The sequence below is a fragment of the Mustela erminea genome, chromosome 1 (genome assembly GCF_009829155.1).
Source record: "Mustela erminea isolate mMusErm1 chromosome 1, mMusErm1.Pri, whole genome shotgun sequence".
NCBI lineage: Eukaryota > Metazoa > Chordata > Mammalia > Carnivora > Mustelidae > Mustela > Mustela erminea.
In genome coordinates, this window is record NC_045614.1 from 23,732,436 (window position 1) to 23,755,983 (window position 23,548).

Below are 23,548 nucleotides of genomic sequence, written 5' to 3' on the forward strand. Positions count from 1 at the left end.
TAAATATTTAGTCCATCCTGATTGAACTTGGAGAACACATGCGTGTTTTTGGAGTATGGAAAATGATAAAGGGAAGTTAAATTTAATTTTTAATCAAAGATAAACTTAAAGGCAGTATAATAATTTTCGTACTGACTATCCTAACCCAACAGCCAGCGCAGCAATTGCTTCCCGTCGTCTGAACTGTCAAGATAAAGGAAGATGATGTCGATTTAATTTCATCACTGAACACATTTCCCAAGTTCAAACAGCTGGGATTTATGCAATCTGTATCAAGTACAAAGGACTCCATGATTTTTATCACAGAAGCGACATTAAAAAAAAAAAAAAAAAAACCCACCTTCTTGATGTTTCAGAATTTGGGTTTGGAGTTTGGATATGAGTGCGTTTTGGGGAACTATCCTAGGGAGATGTATCATTCACCAGCGTTTCTTTGAAGTGGGGACTCAGTGTAACAAAACTACTCTCTGAAAGGAAATGCTCCGAGAGGCAGGGTCCCCTTGGTAAGGGGTAGCAGTCGCGTCTGACTTGGCCATTGACTAATACCCTAACTCCTGCAGGCAGACGACAGTGTTATTCTTCTCTTGTCATAACCTGACCCTAATTACCTTCCTAACGTGGCATTCAGTTAAGTCAGAGCATGCAGATCAGAAAGAAACCCCTCAGGATCAAGGCCATGACTGGTCTGCCCTCCAGGACCCTCCGGGGCCGGACCCAGGGGTGAAAGTTCCCACGAAAGCTCTCAGGACTTCTGTAACCTTCCCGAAATCAGGCATTTAAGGACACCAGAATATTACAAAAGGTCAAAGGGGATTACAAAATACACAGGTTTCAAAGAGTAACTGTAAGGCCTGGGGAGGGGGTTGCCCTAGGAAACCTACCACAACTCTATTCATCTCATTTAGGGGCTGCTTGAAGTATCTTTGCAGATTCGTGCAAAATAAATGGCACTTTCCAAAGACCATCTTACTTTTTGCTACATTGGCTTCCAGTTGCCAGTTATTATAAAATAGTTTCTGACGGCAATAATCCTTTGAAAATCGCCTGTTATTGGGGATAATAGCTGGTTGTCAAAGCATTAACCACCCTCGACTTCACTTTGGGCTATTACATAACGAAAGAATGAACTGGTGGTGAGTCTGCCAGGTGTGTTAAATTATATCACGCATTATAGAAGTTCTGTGATGGGGATTAGTGTCCAGAAAAGACGATCAGAGATTGCCAGACTCATTATCTGCTGAGGCAGGAGGCTGGCCTCAGGCCTGGGGATGCAAGATGTCGTTGTTTGGAACTCTGAAGCCACTAGCTGCTAGTCCATCCTTCCTAGCATGGACATGGACAAGAATCATACCAGCCATTCTGCTGGCCTTCTACCTCCAAAGAAAATCAAATTATGCTGTATTGATTATAGTGAGCTACAAATCTGCATTGAAATGGACTTCTTCATTTCCTGATTTCTTGATGACAGACCTACCTCTTTGGGCAGGAAGCTATCATCATGGAATTGGTGGATCCTCCCACCACTTTTCGGAAGTCAAGATTTTGTTCTCTAGTTCCCTTTGGACAAAATGGGGATGGAAGACTTTTAGAGGGCATGGCCATGCTGTAGGCACCTGTTTGCTTGATTCACACTGGGCTCAAGACATCAGATGTTTTCCAAAGGGGAGAAGCATGACATGAAAGGATGATTTAATACCCGTAGAAATAAGATTTCAGCTGCAAACATACAGACAAAGCGTGGCTTGCCAGTTCTCAACAATTCTTGGTGATCCTTCACATAGCTCCTGGCCTGGTCCATTCTTGAAGACCTGGAGAACAGGACCCATTTTAATTTCCCATGGAATGTCCCTATGAGACTTGTTTAGTCATTTCCACAACCCTGAAGTCCTAACCTGCATTTTCCTACCTGAATCTTTTCTGCATGGAGCTGGGTATTGGAGCAATATTGCATCCTTCCTGCCTTGCACAGACCCTGACGTGTAATGGATGCTCTGTAAATATCAGCTGAGTGGAACTGAATAGAAATTTCTTATGGTCTCTTTTTGAAAAATATTTTCCTACAACCAAAGTGTTTCACGTCCATTGGAGAAAATTTTTCAAAAAACAGATAACGAGAAAGAAAAAAGTATCATCTGCTAGCCAACCACCAGAGATTAGGTACTTTCTGCATATAATGGAAAGATATATGCAAAAAGTATCTAATGCCATAATATACATTATTATGTATATATTACGTATGTGTATATTTTATATATGTATATATACATACATATATATGTATATATATTAGATTGGATAAGACTATACATGGCGTTTTGGAGCCCATTTTGTTCTTTTAGTAGGATCTTTCCAAATCATTAAGTGATCAACTTTATCATTATTTGTAATGGCTTCATGAAAGTTAATTGAATGAATGCACTATAATTTAGTCCCCTTTCTGTGGGTACATTTAGATGGTTGTAATTTTTCTCTAATACAAATGGCATTGAAACATATATCCTTTGTGTTAAATCATTTCACTGAATGTTGGTTTCCTTGGGCAACATGGAGAGTCAAAGAAAACATCCATCAAGACTTTTGAAAAGACAAATTACTTTGGTGGGTAGAAAGAAAGGCAGACTATCAGAGATCTGAACTTGCTCTGAACAATGGGGGGCAACAGCATCTTATGGAAATCATCAATGGATAAACGTTTAGAAACTGTAGAATGTGGACTATTATATTAATTTGATTTGTATATTTTAGCAAAATGAAAAATTTCAACTTGCTGGTTAAAAAAAAAAAGTATTTAGGGGTGATTTCCTAGAAGTAGATTGCCATTTCAAAGGTTATATGCATTTTAAATGTTTGAAAGATTTGGCCAAGTTATTATCAGAAAGCTTATGCCAATTTATATTCCCAACGGTAGAAAGGCTATTTCCCAATAGTCTCATTGTCATTAACAAGTCATTTTTAATTCCCTAGCAAAAAAACCATAAATACCCCAAATTCCTAATTGTATTTGTATTTGAAATTGTCCTTTAAAGAACATTCCATTCTCTGGAGTTTCTGTTTGTTTGTTGGTTGGTGTTGCCATGAGTATCTCTTTCTCTTCTATGATCCAGCAGTTCCTGAACTTTGGTCCATTATTTTGCTCTCATGTAAAGTGTTGCAATTAAGAAAATGAGCTTTGGGGGCACCTGGGTGGCTCCGTCATTAAGCATCTGCCTTTGGCTCTGGTCATGATCCTGGGGTCCTGGGATCAAGCCCCATATGGGGCTCCCTGCTCTGCGGGAAGCCTGCTTCTCCCTCTCCCACTTCCCCTGCTGTGTTCCCTCTCTCTGTCAAATAAATAAATAAAATCTTAAAAAAAAAAAAAAAGAGCTTTGGAATCCCATAGGCCTCAAAAGGGTTTGACAGCTGTCACTTACCAGCTGTATGACCTAAGACAGATTCCTACCTTTTCCAAACCTCAGTTTGCTCATCTGTTAAATGAGAATAATGCTAATGCCTGTCTTATGGCAATCCTGCCATGTATGATAAATGGCAATGAACCAGTGCTCAACATAGTTTTAGTTCTGTCCTACTCCATTATTTTTCTTAGCATCTTCCGACTGCCTCCATCATGATGGACTATCCCTACTTAGCTTGTTTGTACCTTATAATTGCTTGCAATAACCACATTTATTCATTTATTTGACAAATATTTGGGGGCAATGGCCATGGGTCAGGTTCTGGATTAGGAGTTAAACAATAGTGAACAAAACTGATTACCACCATGAAGATTACAGGGGTGTGTGTGTGTGTGTGTTTGTGTGTGTGTGTGTGAAATAGAACATCACCAAGTGACAGACAAATAAACCAACTGTAACTTGCACTGATTACATGCAGAAAAACAATAGAGGCTGAGACCAGCCATAAAAGGATATAGATAACAGGATGAGGGAGGGACTTTGGAAGGTGGAAAGTTGGTGATAAGATCAGAAGGATGGGTAGGAGATAGCAATACTAGAATATTTCAATGTTGTGACAGCAGCATGTGCAAAGGCCCTGTAGCAGGAAAAAACTTCAGGTGTTGAATGAATTGGAAAAAAGTCATCCTGAGAGGAAGTAGGTGGGTGGGAATTTGGCAATGGTAGGGTCAACCTAAAGTGGGATTGTGGAACAAGGCAGGGGCCAGAGCACAGGTTGGGGATGGCCTTTCGTTCTTATTCTAGATGAAAGGAATGCCCTTGAAGAACTTCCAGCAAAGGAGGGACACGCTCTGATTCTTACTGCAAGAAGCTTTCCCTGGGACCAGAGAGCAATGGAAAAGCTCAGATAAGATGGCTGGTGGGTTATCCAGTTGAGAGGTATTAGTGGCTTGGACTAAGTGTTGACAGAGGAGATGAAAATCACTAGGATTGTATTTAGCAAGAAACTTCCAAAGAAATTATTTCCCCATCCCATGCCATTCATTAGGATCTTTTAACACTGAAGTCACTAGGAGTCACCAGCACTCTGGAAGAGTGGGTTTCCAGGCTGCAGCAGATACTCTGGCCCCTTCCTCTTATGCAGCCTCATGTCCTCAAACTTGATCCTCCAGGAAAAGCCCTAATCTCCCGGAAGGTGATGTTTAAGACGGAAGACTGGAGAATTTCCATGCTGACATTAGAGCCAGCAGCTTTGACCAATCTTGAGGATCCCAAGTGGGATACACATATTTTGGAAAAACAAACAACTCAGCTCTAGGATATAGGGTCTGTCGTTCTCTTCCCTTGATCCCCCCCATGAAAAGTCCTCACCTCAGAAAAACAACAAACCAACAAAAAATAAAACCATGATGGTGAGGAACTCAAACAGGTTCTAGCTCTCAGGCCTACCAACTTTGTGTGACTTTATGTATTTTGTTGAATTAAAACCCATCGCTCTTCCTGGTTGACATTTCCCTAAGCTGTCCGATGCTTCCCAGGCCACCTTTTCCCACCATTCCCATGCATCCCATGGTGATTCTTCTGGGTTTCTGGCTTCTCCCCACCACAAGAAAGCTCCTGCAAGACAGAGGTGGTCTCTCAGCCCACATGACCTCTCCTTCCTGAGTGCTTCTTGGTCACAATACTTTTTACACCAACTTATTTGCATGACCAATACTAACTTTCAGTTCTTTTTCTCTAACACGTAAAACTTGGGAGGAAAAAAAATGTGGGAAATGCCCAAGGGTTCATTTCCAGGAGCAAAGAGTTGGGGGGAAAATCAAGAAGGATTCTTTTGGCTCAAATATCCCTCCAACCAGTGCACAAAGCTACAAGAAGGAATATAAGGACTTTATAGTTACAAGCATTTGACAAAATTTAACCCCCTTTCATGATAAAAGCACTGAAAAACTTTATGACCTAATCATAATAGAGCCAATAATAATAAAAGCAGAGCCAAAAAAACACTTACTCTCTGTTGGAGGTGTTTGAGCCCCTGGCTTGAGGGCGGCCAATGCCAAGAAGGAACCCCGGACAGCTGTAAGGCTTACAGTCTGTAAGATTAAAACATAACAATTCTTAAGATAAATACAACTCCTACTGATTGAAGAAAAGAAATAAATCTTCTTCTGGGGTTTTTCAGAAAGAAGCGATGTGCCCCTAGTTGCCCTCTGAAAGTCTAACTCCCTTTCCTGCCCCAAAACAGTGGCTCTCAACAGTACGGTCTTCAGCTGGGGGCATGATCCCATGGTGAGCATTTGGAGTCTTGGGAGCACTGGAATCCCTGTAGGGAGCAGAGGTCGGGGTATAGGTAATGAGCATATATTGATTGCCAAAACCCCACAGGTGATTCTGATTCACCACCACCCACCCCACACACACACTCCCCCACCCCCAGAGTCCTGTCCCTACCCGTCTGCCTCTTGGAGAACCACAGGTAAACTGGAATGAACACTGTCCTCAACAGTATCCTTGTTGAGGATATTGACTTAGTCCTTGACTTTTCTTCCTGACAGTAAACCCCAGAAGGTGGCAGGTGATTTGACAGCAGAAACTGCTATTTTAGACTAATTCTTAGTGACAGGGAGGATTGGTTGGGAAAATAGAAGTGACAAGAACTGTAGTAGCTCAGAATTCACAACAGCTGTTGGTTTTAATGAGTTTGAGAATGATTTGGGCAGAATTCCAAACTCCTAAATCCTCGACCTATAACCTGCCTGGTGCTGATTCACTAGGGTGGTCTGTAGAGGGAGTGTTCTATTAAAACGCATGCTGCTTCTTACTGTGGGGCTTTGGCTCACATCCCACATGAGGACCACATTTGTGCCCAAGACCAAGTGAGTCTCGGTCCTGTACCCTGATCTGGAAGGCAAACACAAATTTGGGGGGAACACTAAGGGAAAAGGAGCTTTTCTCTAATGTCCAGACCAGCAGGCCAAGTCGTGCCTTCAAGCTTCACACCTCTGGGCCTTTACCTGCACATTTTCTCTTTAGGGTCCAGGCAAGATGCCCCACTGGAGATCTCCTCTTAGAAAGGACCCCCCACATATACACTCTTTAGTAGCACAAACCCTGCTCCAACCCCTACCATCTTCGTTCCATTTAAGAGCATATGGGTATGATTACGTTAACCATAGTGTCTTGCAGGTCAGGAAAATAAGGCTCAGAGAGATCAAGCAACTCACCCCAGGTTACCTAGTTCCCTTTGGGAAGACCCAGATTCTAAAACTGGGTGTGTCCAGTTCTCAACCCTGCCTTACATCTACTGGTTCTGCTCACCTGTCCACCTAGCCATTCCTGTTTTTCATGAAACTGCCATCTGTTCAAACTGTTCTAAGGCATGAGGGGAAGGAGAAACTTCACTGAGAGTTGCTTGAATAGCAAACTTCCCATTACCATTGTGAGATGTCATCTTTTCCCTGTGAGGTAATACCTTAACCAAACAGTTATTTAAAATACAAATGACGGGGCACCTGGGTGGCTTAGTGGGTTAAAGCCTCTGCCTTCGGCTCAGGTCATGATCCCAGGGTCCTGGTATCAATCCCTACATTGGGCTTTCTGCTCAGCAGGGAACCTGCTTCCCTCTCTCTCTTTCTGACTGCCTCTCTGCCTGCTTCTGATCTCTGTCAAATAAATAAATAATTAAATAAATTTTTTTAAATAAAATACAAATGACTTCAGGCTTTGCATGGCTTCCATCTGGAATGAAAGGGCGGCACCTAGGGAAAAAACCATACTATAAAACTGATGATCTATGCAGGCAAGGCCTCAACTAAGACACCATTTTCTGGCTCCTGAAGATGAGATGGTAATAACAAATACCAGAGCTTTTCAAATCACCCCCTCCCCATTTATTACTATTTATCAGTGAGCTTCAGTGTAAAAAAAAATTCATAGGGGAAGGTGAAATTTCAGTTGGTTGATAGCAGATCAGTCTGGGAAAATAGGAAAGCATTTAAAATGAAGTTGGCAATGAAGGAAAGAGCTCTAACCCTGATAAATTAACGTGTGTCCCATGCTGGCTTATTTTGACCTGTAAAATTTGTGAAAACAGAAGGAGAGAAAGTGGGTGACTGATACTTTCTGAAAATCTGCTACATCCCAGGTGCCGAGTTGGGTACAGTTTGCCTCATTCTGCCCCCACAACATCCTCATTTCTGTTGGGAGGGAGAAGTCAATGTAATTCAAGAAAATAAACAAGTCATTAAGATAACTACAAAATGTACCAAGTATCATGAAGGAGACAAATGGGATGAGAGGGAGTTAGCTATAGAAAATGAGAGAGTGAAGAACATTCCAGGCAGTGGGACAGATAGATGATTGATAGATTTAAAGCAGAATGAGGTTGTCATGTTTCTGAGTCTTCTGGGCATCTTAGCTGTGATCAGGGATTGGGAATATTTTCCAAGTGCAATGGAAAGACATCAGAGGGTTCCAAGGTAGGGAATGACATGATCCCAAGATGTTTCACGAATGTAACTATCAGTATGCCAATGTGTAATTAGTATCCCTTTTACATAAGTAGATCTTCTGATCTGTTCCACTAAATTTAATGGCTTTGCACACATCGGTTTGTATTTTTGTTCATGGTGTTGAATGTGTAAGTTTTCTTGGAAGAAGGGGCATGCCTGTGAACAAATCACCGTCACTGCTCAATTTCTCTAGGTCTGAGAAGGCAAGGGAAGCAGGCAGGGACCTCCCAGCCCTACAGATCTGTAGGCCCTAAGGTGGTCAGCAGTCTGAACCTTGGCAATGAATTTGTTTTAAGAGCCTCATATCAGCAGAAAAGGATTTTTATGGTATGGCCAGTCAACATAATGTTTGAGTGCTAGCTCCATGCCAAACACTGCACTGGATTCTATGGATTAAAAAATGAATGAGATGGGGGTTCTATCTGTCTATTATATCCCTCCTCCTTTAGATGTGGTCATTCAAAGGCCCCATGATGTAATGTGCAAACTCGGGGTCTGTAGTGGTGCCTCTTCTTGGCATGTCCACCTTGTTCTTACATATTGAGGACTCATTCCCAATGTGAACTCTGGATCTGGTCATGGATGACCAATATCTGGGGCTCACCAATCATTGGAGAAGGGGCGTATAAATGAACAAATGAACTTCTCTCTCAATTGGCAAGCACTGAAGATGAACAGCCCATTTTGATTGTCCAAAGAACACAGTTTGCTTTTGAGAAATTGTGAGTACAGAATACAAGAAGTATATAAAACAGAGGTTCTTGACCTGGGATCCAAAGGTGCCTCGGGAATCTGGGTCTTTGGTAGAGGAGATGCCCCATATCTCATGACTCTTATCTGAAATAGTGAATGTACAACTTTAGGCATTTTTTGTAGGGGTAAAGTCCACAGCCTTTGCCAAAGTCTCAATGGCTCTTACAACTCTGCCAAGGTTAATAGAAGTTGTCATCACTGTGATTCTACTATTAGGGACTGTCAGTCCCATTATCCTTGGTAACGGCAGATATCAGTGATGACTCCTTAACACCCTCCCCTAGGAGGGATCCTCTTCTTCACCCACAATAGTGCATTTCCTCTTTAACCAGACCTCTGGGCAGGGTTGGGTGGGAGATGTCTGTGGATGGGAAATTTGGCTTTCCTCAGCTCACTTTGTTGAGTTTTACTGCAGCAAATTGTCTCAAATACACTTAGATCCAACTCTCTGCCTGGAATTCACTGCTTCTGACCTGCGCTTGCAACCATTACCAGGTTTGCTCTCACCCACCAGGAGTGGGCAAATGATCCACATGCTAGCCACACACAAGGGTAGTACAGCCTGAGGGTTTAACTAACTTGCTCAAGTTCACCAAGCCAGTAAGTGTGGTGCTGGCCACACCTGGAGCCCAGGTTCCTGATTCCCAGCTGTTTTGAGGGTACTCCGTATTTATTTGAATCAGACATGGTAAGGCGCACAGACGTAGAAATGCCTGATGTGAAGGAAATTTGTTATCCTGGTAGTCCCCTAGAAGCGAGGGGCATGCCTTACCCCATGGAACTGCACCAAGGGGAAGGACCAAGGCAAGGTGAGTGGGCAAAGAGAGAGAGGGAGAGGGAACTAGAGGGCTGAAGGCTTGTCGTGATTTCCATGGGAAGAAAGAGGCAAAGCAGGGTAAGCAGGCTTAGGGTTAATAATACTGGTGGGCATCAGAGCACTGGGGCTGTCCCTTGCTGTCTGGTACCAGGCCATGGAGCAATTAGGGTAGGCGGCTAAAGGGTGAGAATGTAAACAGCTGGTAAAAAGAGGAGTTGGCTTTGGTTTGTTTGCATTCACAGATGCGCTCACCGGCAAGTCATTTGTTACCTATAGGAATTAGCGAACCTTCGGAGAGGTACTTCCTCCAAGGCAGCAAGGTCCCAGGTGTCAGAGCCTCAAAAATACAGAACCTAAAAAGACATAATTAATATTCTGGCTTTGCTTCTTGGATGAAGTCCATGGGGCTAGACAGTTGAGTGAATTGTGTCACTCCCTTTGAGGATGTTTGTCACTTGGCTCCTCGCTGCTCCGTGAAACAGTGTCATAGCCTGTGTTCTCCCACGCGAACTCAGGTCACGTCTCTGAGCAACTCAGAGACACCTTCTCCTTCACCTTGACAAAATGCGTGGGCATGACGCTGGACTTGAGTCTTCCTGCTCAGAAGATCACACATGGCGTTTTTTTCTGAATTGGGCTATTTTCAATACCACGCATGAAGTATCAGGCACTGTGCTGGAGAGGAAAGAGATTATACAGACTCGTAGAGCATCCCCCCCCCAATGACAGTCCATTTATCATAATGATCTATGATATTCATTTGTTGAGATTTTATTACTTTTGTAATCTAATTCAATTTATCCCATCTTACTGTGGCTCAGGGCAGTGTTCCCTTATGTGCCTCTCCTCATCATTTGGATAAGGTTGTTTCTTCTTTTATTTTGAGCATGATGGCTTCTAGATTAAAACGGCCTGCTCAATATAACTGTTTCCATTGGCATCAACCTTCTTTGGGGCTACCTCTGCCCTTGCAGTGCTTTTGTGAAGACGTTAATGGCAGTAATTGATGGAGCATTGGGGCAATAATCAAGTTCCAGCCCTGGTCTTCCACTTTGAGTTTAACGATTTTATTCAGGGGTGCTTCTGTGCACCAGAATTCATTGAAATGAGCAAATAGGAAAAGTAGGTTAGGAATATCTTTTGTGAAGACACAGATTAAGAACATAGTAGTTCTCAGTAATAGTAAATTGGTCTTTAAGACATAAAGACATCAGGGGACGTATTTCTAAAGTCGACGTTGCACACCGTTTTTGAGAAATCCTGGAGGTGTTTTAGGGAATAATTGAGTTGGGCAGTGAGTCTGAAGGGCCATGAGCAGGTGGGAGAACATGTAGGTGAGTCACATGCTTATTTAAAGAGGCTGCCTGTCGGCTGAATGAAAATTTGGGACCCATGGGTGTGGGTCCTCAGAGGTTCTAGGCCATTATTTTAACAAGTCCCATTTATATGTATAATCCATTTAAATTGCATGTTTAATAAGGTGTAAGTATTAGATTTATAGTTAAACGTTATTTTTTAAAAGAAAGGTTTTTTTTTTTTTAATAAATGTAAAGACTATATATTTGGAGGCTTCTAAGTGGTCTGTCCTCAGCCCTTTCCTCGGTATGTGGGAGCAAGAGTGGGGTAATTGTCACTTCAGGGAGCAGCTTTGGGTATGTAGACTCGGCTCTAGCTGCAGACATGTGGTTACAGATCTGCCCTTCCATAGAGGGACAAAGAAGGGCAGGTGGCAGACCCTGCTTACCCAGTCTGGTTGGTGTGTGATGTTCGTGCCTAATTGGAAAAAAAAAAGTTTGTGCCTAAACTTTAAAAAAGAAAAAAATGTCCTTTTGATCCATCACTTCTTTTTTTTTTTTTTTTTTTTTTAACCACATGTAGGATTATAAATTCCTGGAAGTTTAGCCTCGATCCTTAGCAATCTATAGAAACATGCTTGTTTGAAATGGCTTTAATGGTTTCTTAATTCCTGGTTCCATTTGCCTTTGCTGAGCCCTCATCTTCTCAGTGTTTTTTTATAACATGTTGGCATCAGTCTTACCTATGCCAGATCCACCATGGGTGCTTTGTAAAAATGTAGATCCGTGACCTACTTAGTCTAAGTCTCTGGAAGGGGGTGTTGGAGTAATGTATGATTCAAGGTCCCTGGCAGTTTTGATGTCCAGTGAAGTCTACGAGCTCTCCCGACCCTGGCCAGAGCCTCTGTCATCTCTCACCTGGAACACATCAGTGGCCTCCTACTTCAGTGTCTCTGCTTCTACCCTGTCTCTCTCTGCCTGTGGTCTTCAAACTTGGTTGCACACTGGAACCAAGGGAGATTAAGAGACCCTCTGCTCCCGAGGATCTGATTTATTTACACTTGGATGAGACCTGGGCATTCAGAATTGTAAGAACATCACAGGAAAATCAAATGGGCAGCCAAGTTGAGCATGACTTGTTCTCCACATTGTAGACAGACTTATCCTTTTACAAGATCATGTGTGACTCACGTCAGGCTTCTAGGCAGTCTCTTCTGTGGTTCTGTTCTCTAACAGTGGTTGCAAGGGCCTTATTGCCTGTCCACATTCATTCTCCACGACTTGTCCTGGTTGACTACACTCCATTTCCATTGGTTTCTTCAATATCCCTTGAGCATGCCTATCTCAAGGGTTTCAGACCTTCTGTTCCCTTCACCTGGAACATTCTTCCTCAATAGCCATGTGTCTTGTTCCACCCCACCCCCTGCCCCTGTTTTGTTCAGATCCTTAATCACAAGTCACCTTATCAGGGAGGGGGTTCCTTCCTCTCTTCCTAAAGTAGCAGCTTCCATCCCGCTCCATTGCCTTACCCTGCTTTATTCTCTTCATAAGCATTAAATCTTACAAATAAATGTTAGATACAAATTTTCCATTAATTATCTGTCTCACCTTCATGAAAATGTAAACTCCCTGAAGACAGAGAGTTTGTTTTGTTTATCCATTTTATTCCCAACACCAAACCCCATTATGAGCACAGTGGCTTCTAGAATAAAACCAAGAATGCTCCCTGGTTCATAGTAGGTGCTCAGGAGCTACTTGTGACAGATGGGTGATGACTTACTACTCTTGGACTGTCTCGAAAGCATGGTCGTCAGTGATACCCCGTTCATTACCAAAAAGAACGTGTGTGGGGGGTGGCAGTCTGCTTTCTGGTTGTGCTGTGCCCATGATAGCTCTGTTGGCAGGCACTCTCCTTCCTCTACTTTAATGACTATAGAAAGAATAAATTTGGTTCATTATTAAAAACTCAAACTACCTATATTCACCCAAGTTGAGAGGAATGGTACCCCTCACATTTCTGGTGAGAACGGCATCTACATGAGTCAGAGCATAATTTGTTTTTTTGGAAAAACAGGATTGAGTTTTTTGTTTGTTTCACTTGGGAAATTTTATACTAAGTAGATTAAATTAAGTGACTTTGAACTTTGAAATGTCCACATTCTAACATTTTATTAAGCTTAATTGGGTTTACAGAACATTTAAAGACCATACAAAATTAAATGGGAGATCAAAATGAACTAATAGGTTGATGCAGACTTTTTTCCCCCTGCCTTTGTGCTGCTTTAACAAAAGTGGTGCCTTCATGCCTACAGAAAATGGGCACAAAGGACTGACTTTCTGGGGAGCTTTGGTGTGTCCTGTTCCTGCTGTGGTCCGAACCGTGCCACAATTCTGTTCTTGATATTCAGTGCTGTGAACTTGGCTTCCGGAATGACCTCTGACCTGAGAAGTATTTGGGCTCGAGGCGGACTTGTGACTATGTCTTTAGCGGTGCTTCTTGGGGAAGAAATCTCTGATTGTTGGAAATAAAATCTATCAGGTTACAGAATCTGCTAGTGATAGAAGTGAGGAGCAATTTGATTATGTTACTCCTGAAGGTTTTGCACTCAGTTAATTGAGTCGTAGAGCATGGCCGCCCACCAGGGAAGATGCAGGGCTGGGTAGTAATGTCTCTTCCAGTGTGACATTTTCACCATTATGGTGATTCTTCCTAGATCCTTACAGAATAGTTGAGGAAGTTGCAGTGTGACTACTTTCTCCTCATTTAAAATGATCTTTCAGGGACGCCTGGGTGGCTCAGTGGGTTGAGCATCTGCCTTTGGCTCAGGTCATGATCTCAGGGTTCTGGGATCGAGACCCGCATCAGGTTCTCTGCTCATCAGGAAGCCTGCTTCCCCCTCTCTCTCTGCCTGCCTCTCTGCATACCTGTGATCTCTCTCTCTCTCTGTCAAATAAATAAAATCTTTTTAAAAAACATTTTAGGGGCACCTGGGTGGCTCAGTAAGTTAGGCTTACTGACTTAGAACTCAGTGCCTTCGGCTCAGGTCATGGTCTCAGGGTCCTGGGATCAAGCCCTGCATAGGGCTCTCTGCTCAACAGGGGGCCTGCTTCCCCCTCTCTCTCTGCCTGCCATTCTGCCTACTTGTGTTTTCTCTATCTCTTTAAGATAAATAAAATCTTTAATAAAAAAAGTAAAAAAGTAACATCTAATACTTGTTCACTTGTAAAAACACTGAAGAGGTAAAAAGTGACACAAAAAGTCTAAATCCCTTTGAAGAAAAATAGGGTTTTATGCTCTCCAATATCCTACAACTTTCTTTTCTCCCCTTACTAATTGATAATGGATGCCTTTCTACATAAGTATATGGCTACATGGTATTCCACTCCGTGAATACACTATAACCTTTTTAGCCAATCAGCTGTCAAGAGACACTCAAGCTCTAACACTTTTCGACTATTACAGATCACGAGGAGGAGCATTCTTTTTCTGTGTATTTGTGAAAATGTATAAAATGAAATTACAGGGTTTTAAGAAGCTGTGCAACTCTATTATTTTTTCCATATGCCTACTACTTCCTGTCATCTTTGATACCCACTCGGCCCCTCCAGACATTTTATTTGGTATCTGGGTTATAAGATAAATGCCTAGAGGTAGAATTACTGGGCCTGAAAAAATTACAAATATAAATTGCTTTGGATATTGTTAAATTGCTCTCCAAAATATTTATTTTGGAGTAAAATGCCTTCTCTTTTGTTGCCAGTTGAAAGGCATCATTGTGAGAAATCCAGGGCGTGAACCGAGTATCATTTGATGATGTTTATTTTATAGGCAGAGATGTGACAAGTCCTTTCCCTGCCGTTTCAACTCAGATAAGGAGGCCAGTCCGCTGGGAGCCAAGGGCACCGCATAAATGGAAATATTGAACGTGATTCTGATTCTCTTTCATAAGCAATACAGTAAAATGCAAACCAACAAAATAAATACGATGCGTATAAATCCCTTAGCATGCACCTGACCCCGGGGGATGGTGCTAGCTGTAGGGAGCCAGGGCAGTGGTGTAGGAACATGGTGGGGGTGTGGGGGCAGGGATGCTGGTTTCCGTTATTGTGGTTAGTGTTAGCACAATTATTCTTGAGTAGTCATGTCTGGTCGGAAGTTTGGCACAATCCTACTGGTTTTCCAAACGGGTTGCCATCTATTTAAGTGAGGAATTATAGATGTTTGGCCAATGATTCCCAGCACTGTTCTGGAGTTTTAACTATACTGCTGAGAGAGAACTCAGTTCATCCTGAGCTGCTTCTTCTGGATGGCAGGGGAGATTTGGTATGTGTAGGTAGCTTTCCTTGAAAACCAGTGGGCTGCTCTGTGCCAGATCTTTTCCTCTTTGCCCACAAAGGTAGACTCCTGGCTTCATCTGCTAATAGCTGTCCTTTAAGCCGTCTGCTTTGTTAAGAACCAGTGGAGATGCAAGATTTGATAGGTTTTGTGTTTTCCCTTTATTAAATAGCTTAAATTTGAAAGAAAGGTGAAGATGTATGAAAAAAACAGTGGTCTGGGTCTTTTGAGACCAAAAGACCAAAGGTCTTTTGAGACCTTTGAGACTCAAAAGACCCAGACCACTTTGCATGCATGCTCTGGACCATGGGGCAGAGCATGGGGCTGGTTGGGGTTTTCTAAATGGATAGACACAGCATCTTCAGGAGATTGAGAGGAGGCCGCAGTGTTATCCTGAGGTCACTAAAGACCTTTCCCATTGAATCGGGACTTGATGAAATTAAGCAAATCATTTTATTTAACTGAACCTCAGTTTCACCCTTAATCAGACATCTTCAGCTAAATGCCAACAGTGGCAGGGCAGGAAAAGTGAGTAGGGAAGTGACTTTTTTTGGGTGGTGGGGAGGTCAGTGAGAACTACCTTTGGCCAAATAAGGCTGCCTCTTTTCTCTCTCTCTCTCTCTCTCTCTCTCTCTCTCTTTTTTTCCCTGAAAGAAACCAGAATCTCCCAATTAAAAATAATAATAATAATAGAAAATAAATAAATAACATATCCTTTCTCTGTCAGTGTGACTCCATTGGGAATAGTGTGGAAAAGAGTGAAGGGAATAAAGAGAAGCAAAGTTCTCTTTGCCTGCTCAGCGACCCAGGAAGTCCCCTAGGAGCTGTGATGGATGGAAGGGCTGCTTTGGTGCACACAAATGAGAACTGGCCAAGGTGACATCATGACAATGTGTATTTCAACATTTCTCTCTAAGCTAGCTCCCAAGTTACGATGCCCAGATAAGAGAAGATTTATAGTTAAAATCGGGGGCACCTGGCCAGCTCAGTCAGTAGAACACACAGATCTTGAACTTGGGGTTGTGAGTTCAAGCCCCACATTGAGTGTGGAGCCTACTTTTTTTTTTTTAAGATTTTATTTATTTATTTGACAGAGATCACAAGCAGGCAGAGAGGCAGGCAGAGAGAGAGAAGAGGAAACAGGCTCCCTGATGAGCAGAGAAGCCAATGTGGGGCTCAATCCCAGGACCCTGGGACCATGACCTGAGCCGAAGGCAGAGGCTTTAACCCACTGAGCCACCTAGGTGCTCCATGGAGCCTACTTTTAAAAATATTCATTCATTCATTCATTCATTCATTCACTAAAGCAAAACCTGCCTTTTTTATACTCAGCTAGGAGCATTCATGTATTTGTACCCATTCATGTATTGAGTTTTAACGTTCCAAGCACTGTTCTCCATTAGGACACAGCCAGGAGAAAGAGACATCCCACTCTTCCCTGGGTCAGGGGCACAGTCTGTGGAGATCAACCTCACAGATGTAACTGCACAAGATACTACTTCACAACAACTATAGTAAAGGCCCTGAAGGAGCAGTGGCTCCTTCACAACAACTATAGTAAAGGCCCTGAACCAGTCTCGGTGGGCTGGACATCAGCTGGGGTCACATGCTTAGCATCTTCATCTGATGGCATGTCTTCCTTTAATTTGGCCACAGGGAGGTAGTCATGGGGCTGTGCGTGGCCTCCAGCAGAGTTTTGCTTGGACTGGGTACTGTTGACCCACATACAGTTTTAACTTTGAATTCAAGGGCTGCACCCCTTTTAATCCCCTATCTTTCTTCCATCTAACCCTCAAGTACTACTTTGGGAGAGGGATGGTGCTTTGTTTCAAAGGATTCTGGCCTCATGAGAGAGAGTTGAGAAAGCAATAGAAAATGAGAGAGCCAAGGTTTTACACGTGCTCTCTGCTCTTCGGGAGCCAAAAGCTTAAGAAGGCTAGAAAGAGTCCCCATTGGTCTCCTGGCTACAGGCTGTGCCTCTGGACCCAGTTAATTACCTCCTAAAATCGTGCCAGACACCACAGATGGGAAGAGTGTCTGCAGCTTGTCCTCACCATTGGGGGGGAACGTTGAGGGTCTTTTGGTGGCGTTTGTATTCCCAAGAAGAGCACACTGCGCGTTTCCTGTGTGGATGAGGAAAATGATTACGGATTCGGTCCAGACCGAGATGGTCCTTGTCCATATGTGTGCACCCCACCCCTCCCCCGGGCCCACGCTGCTGCCCATTTCCTATTTCAAGTCGCTCTCCTCTGTCGTGAGTTGCACACCGAAAAACAACCACGGCCAGTGCCATATGGTTGAAAAGATCAAAGCCTCCAGTTTTGAATATATTTCTAGCTGACTGTGCTTCAAATGTCTTAAATATGTTCCTACAGATGGGAAGCCTGGGGCATTAAAGAGGAAAAGCACATGTGCGGGAGCCCCGCATGTGGTCTGGGCAGCGCGGTGAAAGGTGCATATCGCTGATGCCTGTGCTCCTCTTCCTCCCAGGTCCGCATCTTCACCTACCTCATTGGGCGAGAGGCTGCTTTTGCAGACAATCTCAAGTGGATGGCTTGTGCCAATAAAGGTAGGTTCTCATGTGCTGGACTCCCGAGAACTTCCCCTTGAGTGCACCAAAGATGGGATAGTCAAGAGAAAGCAGTAAGTTCTTAGACGAGGCTATGAGTTCTAAGATAAGATTTGGGTATTTCTAAGTGGTATGTGATAGACTTGGAACAACTTCTCCCAAAATACGTTGACAGATTTTGAGGACATTGTCAAGTGGAGTGGTTAAGCCTCTGCACTCTGCCGCGTAGTAGCTGGGTGAGCTTGGGAGAATTACTGTCCATCAGCAATTAACTGTCCATAAAATATATCTATGTGCTCACTCCCCATTCTCCGTCCCCTTGCAGTTAGGTGGAGCCTCAAGACAGGTTCTGGCCAGTAGGCCGTGAGCAAAACTGAGCTGGGTCATTTCCGGGCTAAAGCTTTTCGGAACTGGTGTGATAGTGTCCATACTCTGTTCTCCTGCTCTTGTGAACACTAAAAACTCCGTGTTCCAGATGGAGTAGTCATGGAATGACTTCATCAGCTTGGCTCCCTGAGTGACCACCAGGGACTGGTGCCCTTCTACTCCTCCTGCCAGCCCACACGGATATATATGTGTAATCAATAACCCTTTGCGCTAAGCCACTGAGATTTCCAGTTTGATACGTTCCCATAGCGTAACTTAGCCTACTTAACCTGATTAAATTAATTAACTTTAAACAGCCTCAATGTTCTGATCTTTGAAATCAGGATGTTGAGAATACTTCTCCCTTTGATTCCTACTAAATATCAAGATTAATGAAATAGTGTAGATTAGGTGCCTGGTTCAGTGCTGGGACATGGTAAGTGCTCAGTAACCATTGCCTTTTGTATATTCTGGAGTCTATTGATTAAGAATCCCCTGTTGTGTGTTGGAAACAACGGTTTGGGGAAGGCAGAGGGAGGGAAAGAATAGGGCTCTCTCGTTTATGAAGGGCTTCTTTCCTTTCTTGCTACACATGACCAAGAAGGCAAAGCATAGGCGGCAAATAGGTGGTAGAGTCCAGGCTACTGGAGTCTTGACCCAGACTTCTGGAGTTCAAATCCAGCCTCCACCATCCATCACCCATGTACAAGTTACCAAACCTCTCTGTATCTGAGTTGTGTCACCTACAGAAGAGGGGTAGCGATGACACGTGCCCCAGCTGTTGTTAGCCTGAAATGAGGCTGTGCAGGTCAAGCTGGGAGCACAGTGCCTGGCACATGAATGCCGCATTATTTCCTGGTGCCATTTTGATCTGCAAGCATGTCCTCTTTCTCCTTCAGAGGCTACATGCTGCATGAGAGTAGCCTTTAGCCCTGATTACATCATGAGCACCAGAGGAGCGCCCAGCCTCCTGTCTGACTCAGAATGAGTGCTCATTTAATGTTTGAAAAATGAGTAAATTTCTGTAAACACTAATAAAGGAAGACATGTCCTATCGCAAGGTACACTGGTCGTGATGGACATAGGTGGTCTTTTTTTTAATATTGTCTCCTAAGCCATCCATTATTTTTAAAAGTTCCAGAGTTTGTGCCTCTGTGGAGGAAAGAGGATTCCATGAAAAGTTTGCACATCCCAGCTCTTAAGAAAAAGTTATTTTAGTTGCAAGCAAGCAAAGTTGCTCTCTGAAATTAAAAAGAGGAGTGTTTTTGGAGAGGAAAAGAAGTGACTCAGAGCCCAGAGTGGGAAGAGAAGCTCACATCTCATGAGGAACCAGGGAGCTGAGTTTCAGTTCTTTTCCTCTTTGATTTCTTTCATTGCTCTTTGGCATTCTTCCTCTCTGTAGACAGACCCCCCACCGCATGGTACAATCTAGAAATGACCACCCCATGCCATGCACACTCATCTGTCCACACAACACATTGTGGGCAGGACATGGTATTAGGACAAAGAGTTTGTATCTTCTCCACTTGAGACTGATCAGCACTTTATTATTTTTTTAATTTTAATTTTATTTTTTAAATTTTTTAAAATTTATTTTTTTAATTAATTTATTTATTTTCAGCATAACAGTATTCATTATTTTTTCACCACACCCAGTGCTCCATGCAATCTGTGCCCTCTATAATACCCACCACCTGGTACCCTAACCTCCCACCCCCCACCACTTCAAACCCCTCAGATTGTTTTTCAGAGTCCATAGTCTCTCATGATTCACCTCCTCTTCCAATTTCCCCCAACTCCCTTCTCCTCTCTAACTCCCCATGTCCTCCATGCTATTTGTTATGCTCCACAAATAAGTGAAACCATATGATAATTGACTCTCTCTGCTTGACTTATTTCACTCAGCATAATCTCTTCCAGTCCCGTCCATGTTGCTACAAAAGTTGGGTATTCATCCTTTTTTGATGGAGGCATAATACTCCATAGTGTATATGGACCACATTTTCCTTATCCATTCATCCGTTGAAGGGCATCTTGGTTCTTTCCATAGTTTGGCGACCGTGGCCATTGCTGCTATAAACATTGGGGTACAGAGGGCCCTTCTTTTCACTACATCTGTATCTTTGGGGTAAATACCCAGGAGTGCAATTGCAGGGTCATAGGGAAGTTCTATTTTTAATTTCTTGAGGAATCTCCACACTGTTCTCCAAAGAGGCTGCACCAACTTGCATTCCCACCAACAGTGTAAGAGGGTTCCCCTTTCTCCACATCCCCTCTAACACATGTTGGCTAGTGATGATGAACATTTTTTCATGTGTCTGATAGCCATTTGTATGTCTTCATTGGAGAAGTCTCTGTTCATATCTTCTGCCCATTTTTTGATATGATTGCCTGTTTTGTGTGTGTTGAGTTTGAGGAGTTCATTATAGATCCTGGATATCAACCTTTTGTCTGTACTCTCATTTGCAAATATCTTCTCCCATTCCGTGGGTTGCCTCTTTGTTTTCTTGACTGTTTTCTTTGCTGTGCAGAAGCTTTTGATTTTGATGAAGTCCCAAAAGTTCAGCACTTTAAATTCGATTTCAAGTCCCTTCCTTCTCCCAGAAAAGATGATGACCCCTGCCCCCAAGCTTGGGGTAGGACTCCCCACTGCTGAACTGGGTGTGGGCAGAGGTAAGCCCATGGAAAAAAACAGATGCATCCTGACAGGGTCTCAGCACCCTGGTTGGGTGGACATGGGAAGCGAGTCGTGAAAACATACGTGGCCAAGCAAATGAACATTGCTCACCCTTCCCTTTGCTCGACATTGTTTTGAATTATCTGCTTCTACTTGGAACCATCTTTTAGGCTAGTGTCAGTTCCCTCCATCTAAAAAGTAGACAGCTGCATGGGAGGTCTTAACGTTTCCTTGAAGGGCTAACATAACACCTTTTACGATGATTTCAGTTTATTGGCTGGCTGGCCTCACCAAAAGGTATCAGCAATTTGGATCGACTCAGAATAATGCATCTGGCTTCACTTCAGGCCAAAGTACAGGGGAAACATAGGCATCAAGATATGGGGGCTGTGCGGATCCCAGATTTCCTCTGAGTGAAGAGTCCATTGTTGAAATAAGTTTTGGAACTTTGTTGACATTTAAAAACCTTGAGCAAGCTATACACTTCTCCCCATTTTTTCCTTTATTTTGTGGTCTTGAAAAGAAGGAGTTCCTTTCCATTTTCAAATTTTTAAAAATGTTGCTGTTATTCCTGCCACATCAGATTTGCCATCCTTCCCCACCAGCTAGTACGCCTTTAGTCATGGGTTCTTGTTTTTACCACTGTCTGTGTCCAGCTGATGAAAATTACTCAAATTGAAGTCTTGTCTTAATCAACTAATATTACACCATAATTTAGTTTTAGTCATTGTTTATAAGAATCTTCGAAGCATCCTTTTGAAGACAATTTGGTCAACTCTGAGTATTCCAGGGCCTGGCTATAGAACGGAGCCCTTTAGATTTAGAAAGTCTGAGTGCAGCAGCTTGGAAAACCCAAGGAGGTAATAGTAGATGCTTAGCTGGCCAGGCCATTGGATTCCATAGTGATCCTCCTTCTCTTCCTGTATAAATCCGGTCATCGCCTTCCCTGCCAAAGCAAGTCTCTCTGAAGAGGTCGCCTTCCTCACTCTGCTTCTTTTCCGAAGGGCCTTGGGAATAAAATGTCATTGTTTGCCACTCTTCAAAGTTAACAGTTGCCATCAAAATGTTAGGTTCCAGTCATCTGTGCCCATATAAACATTGGCTTCACGTTGCGTCAGTTATGGGGTTTTGGACCACGTAACATCGGTGAGCAAGTATTCTTCTATGGTCATTAATTAAATCATTGTTTATAGTCTCGGATTGTTATAGTATAGAGGCAGCATAACATTTTTCATCTCAAGTGACATGAGGTCCAGAGGGGGCTCCCCCGCTTACATATTTTCTCCCTGAGTCAGCCAAGTTCTTCAGTGAAATGAAGCATTAGCATTTGGGGACCAAAACAGACCCAGGGAGAGCCCAGGGGAGCCCAAAGAGAAGCCTGCTGGCTCACCGGCCAGAGTGACTCAGGAGTCACAGGACCAGCACCGACCTTTTTCCTGGTTCGGTGGCTGAGAACCCACGATCGGTACAGGTCCTCTCGCTGGGAAGTCTGGTAGCCAAGGACACAGTTCTCAGCCAGTGCGCCTCAGACACTGTCCCCTGGAAACGGATTCCTGGGGACTCCCACACCCGTGGCAGGGGTTCTCTGCCTTGTCCAATCTCCTAGCAAAAACCAGAGAGGCCTGGAGCTCATCGGTTTGTTTCATTTTATGCATAACTAGGTCCTATCATGAGGGAGCCAGCCCTAATGAAGCAAAGCAGCAAGCCATTTTAAATACATTAAAACAATCATTGCCACTGTAGAATGGCTCGTGGAATTTAAAGCTCTGCTTTCACACTATTGGATAAACAAGTGAACTGGGGAAGCAGAAGAGAGGGGCTGACTAGCCCAGATATTCCATAAAGCCATGATGACCTTCTCTAACGTTCAGTGTGCCAAGATTTTAAATAAGCACTGCCTGATTCTCCTTCAGAAATCATGGTAAAGGGAGTGTTTTCCAGCTGTGCAAATAAAGAAGGGCCTCTGTGTTTGGGTTCTCAACCAATCCGTCATCGTTAGGTCAAATGGAAACACCACATGAGTCTCTCTTGGTTGTCTGCTCAGCTTGTCCCTTCTTGATGGGTTAATGGTCATTTTCTCATTTGAAAGAGCTCTGGTGGACTGAGCCCTCCTCAGAAGTTCAGACCCACATTCTTTCTCTATCAAAAAATTATGAACTATACTCTACCTTTCCAGCTGTCTTGTTGCCTCACTAAATTTATGAGGCCAGAATGGATGTAGGTAGGGTTGAGTGAAAAGTGGAGATTAAAACGTTTTGCCATTTTGGAACAGGTGGGAGAAGGCAAAAATGCCATTCCGATATATTTGTGTAATGCTTTTTAAAAATTTTTGTACCTTTTGACTAATATCTCCGTAATTCCCTCAAAAACTCCCCTCCCTTTCACCCCTGGTAACCCCATTCTACTCTCTGGTTCTACACCACATTTGGATTTTTTTGATTCCATGTAGAGTTCACATATAAGTGATATCATATAGTATTAATATTTCTTTGTCTGACTTATCTCATTTAACATGGTGGCCTCAGTGTCCATCCGTGTTGTCCCAATGGCAGGACTTCCTTCTTTCTCATGGCTGCGTAATACTCCAGGGGGTACATTCTGTATAACACGAGGATTGGAGTGGAGAAGATGATGGTGATGAAGCTGAAGACGGGGGTGTGTTGTTAGTCACAGCTAGGCATGCTCAGTGATAGCTAGAGTGCCAAGGACGTCTGTATATTATCTCTTTTTACCTCTTAATGCTTTTGGAGGGGCATGAGCAGGGAACAGACCTGGAGCAACTGGCACCTTGCCCCAGGTTAACAGCCCACGGATGGCAGAACCAGGATTCAG

At 43.3% G+C, this 23,548-nt stretch overlaps 1 protein-coding gene across 3 annotated transcripts in view; it reads left to right on the plus strand.

Annotated features, from left to right (window-relative positions):
• Positions 1-23,548, plus strand: part of CACNA2D3 (calcium voltage-gated channel auxiliary subunit alpha2delta 3) — an 854,557-nt gene that overhangs the window by 535,385 nt on the left and 295,624 nt on the right. For all 3 annotated transcript variants that reach the window (XM_032322613.1, XM_032322603.1, XM_032322620.1), the window contains exon 12: positions 17,595-17,673. In XM_032322613.1, the coding sequence (XP_032178504.1) occupies positions 17,595-17,673 (79 nt within the window). The remainder of the gene's footprint in view (positions 1-17,594; positions 17,674-23,548) is intronic.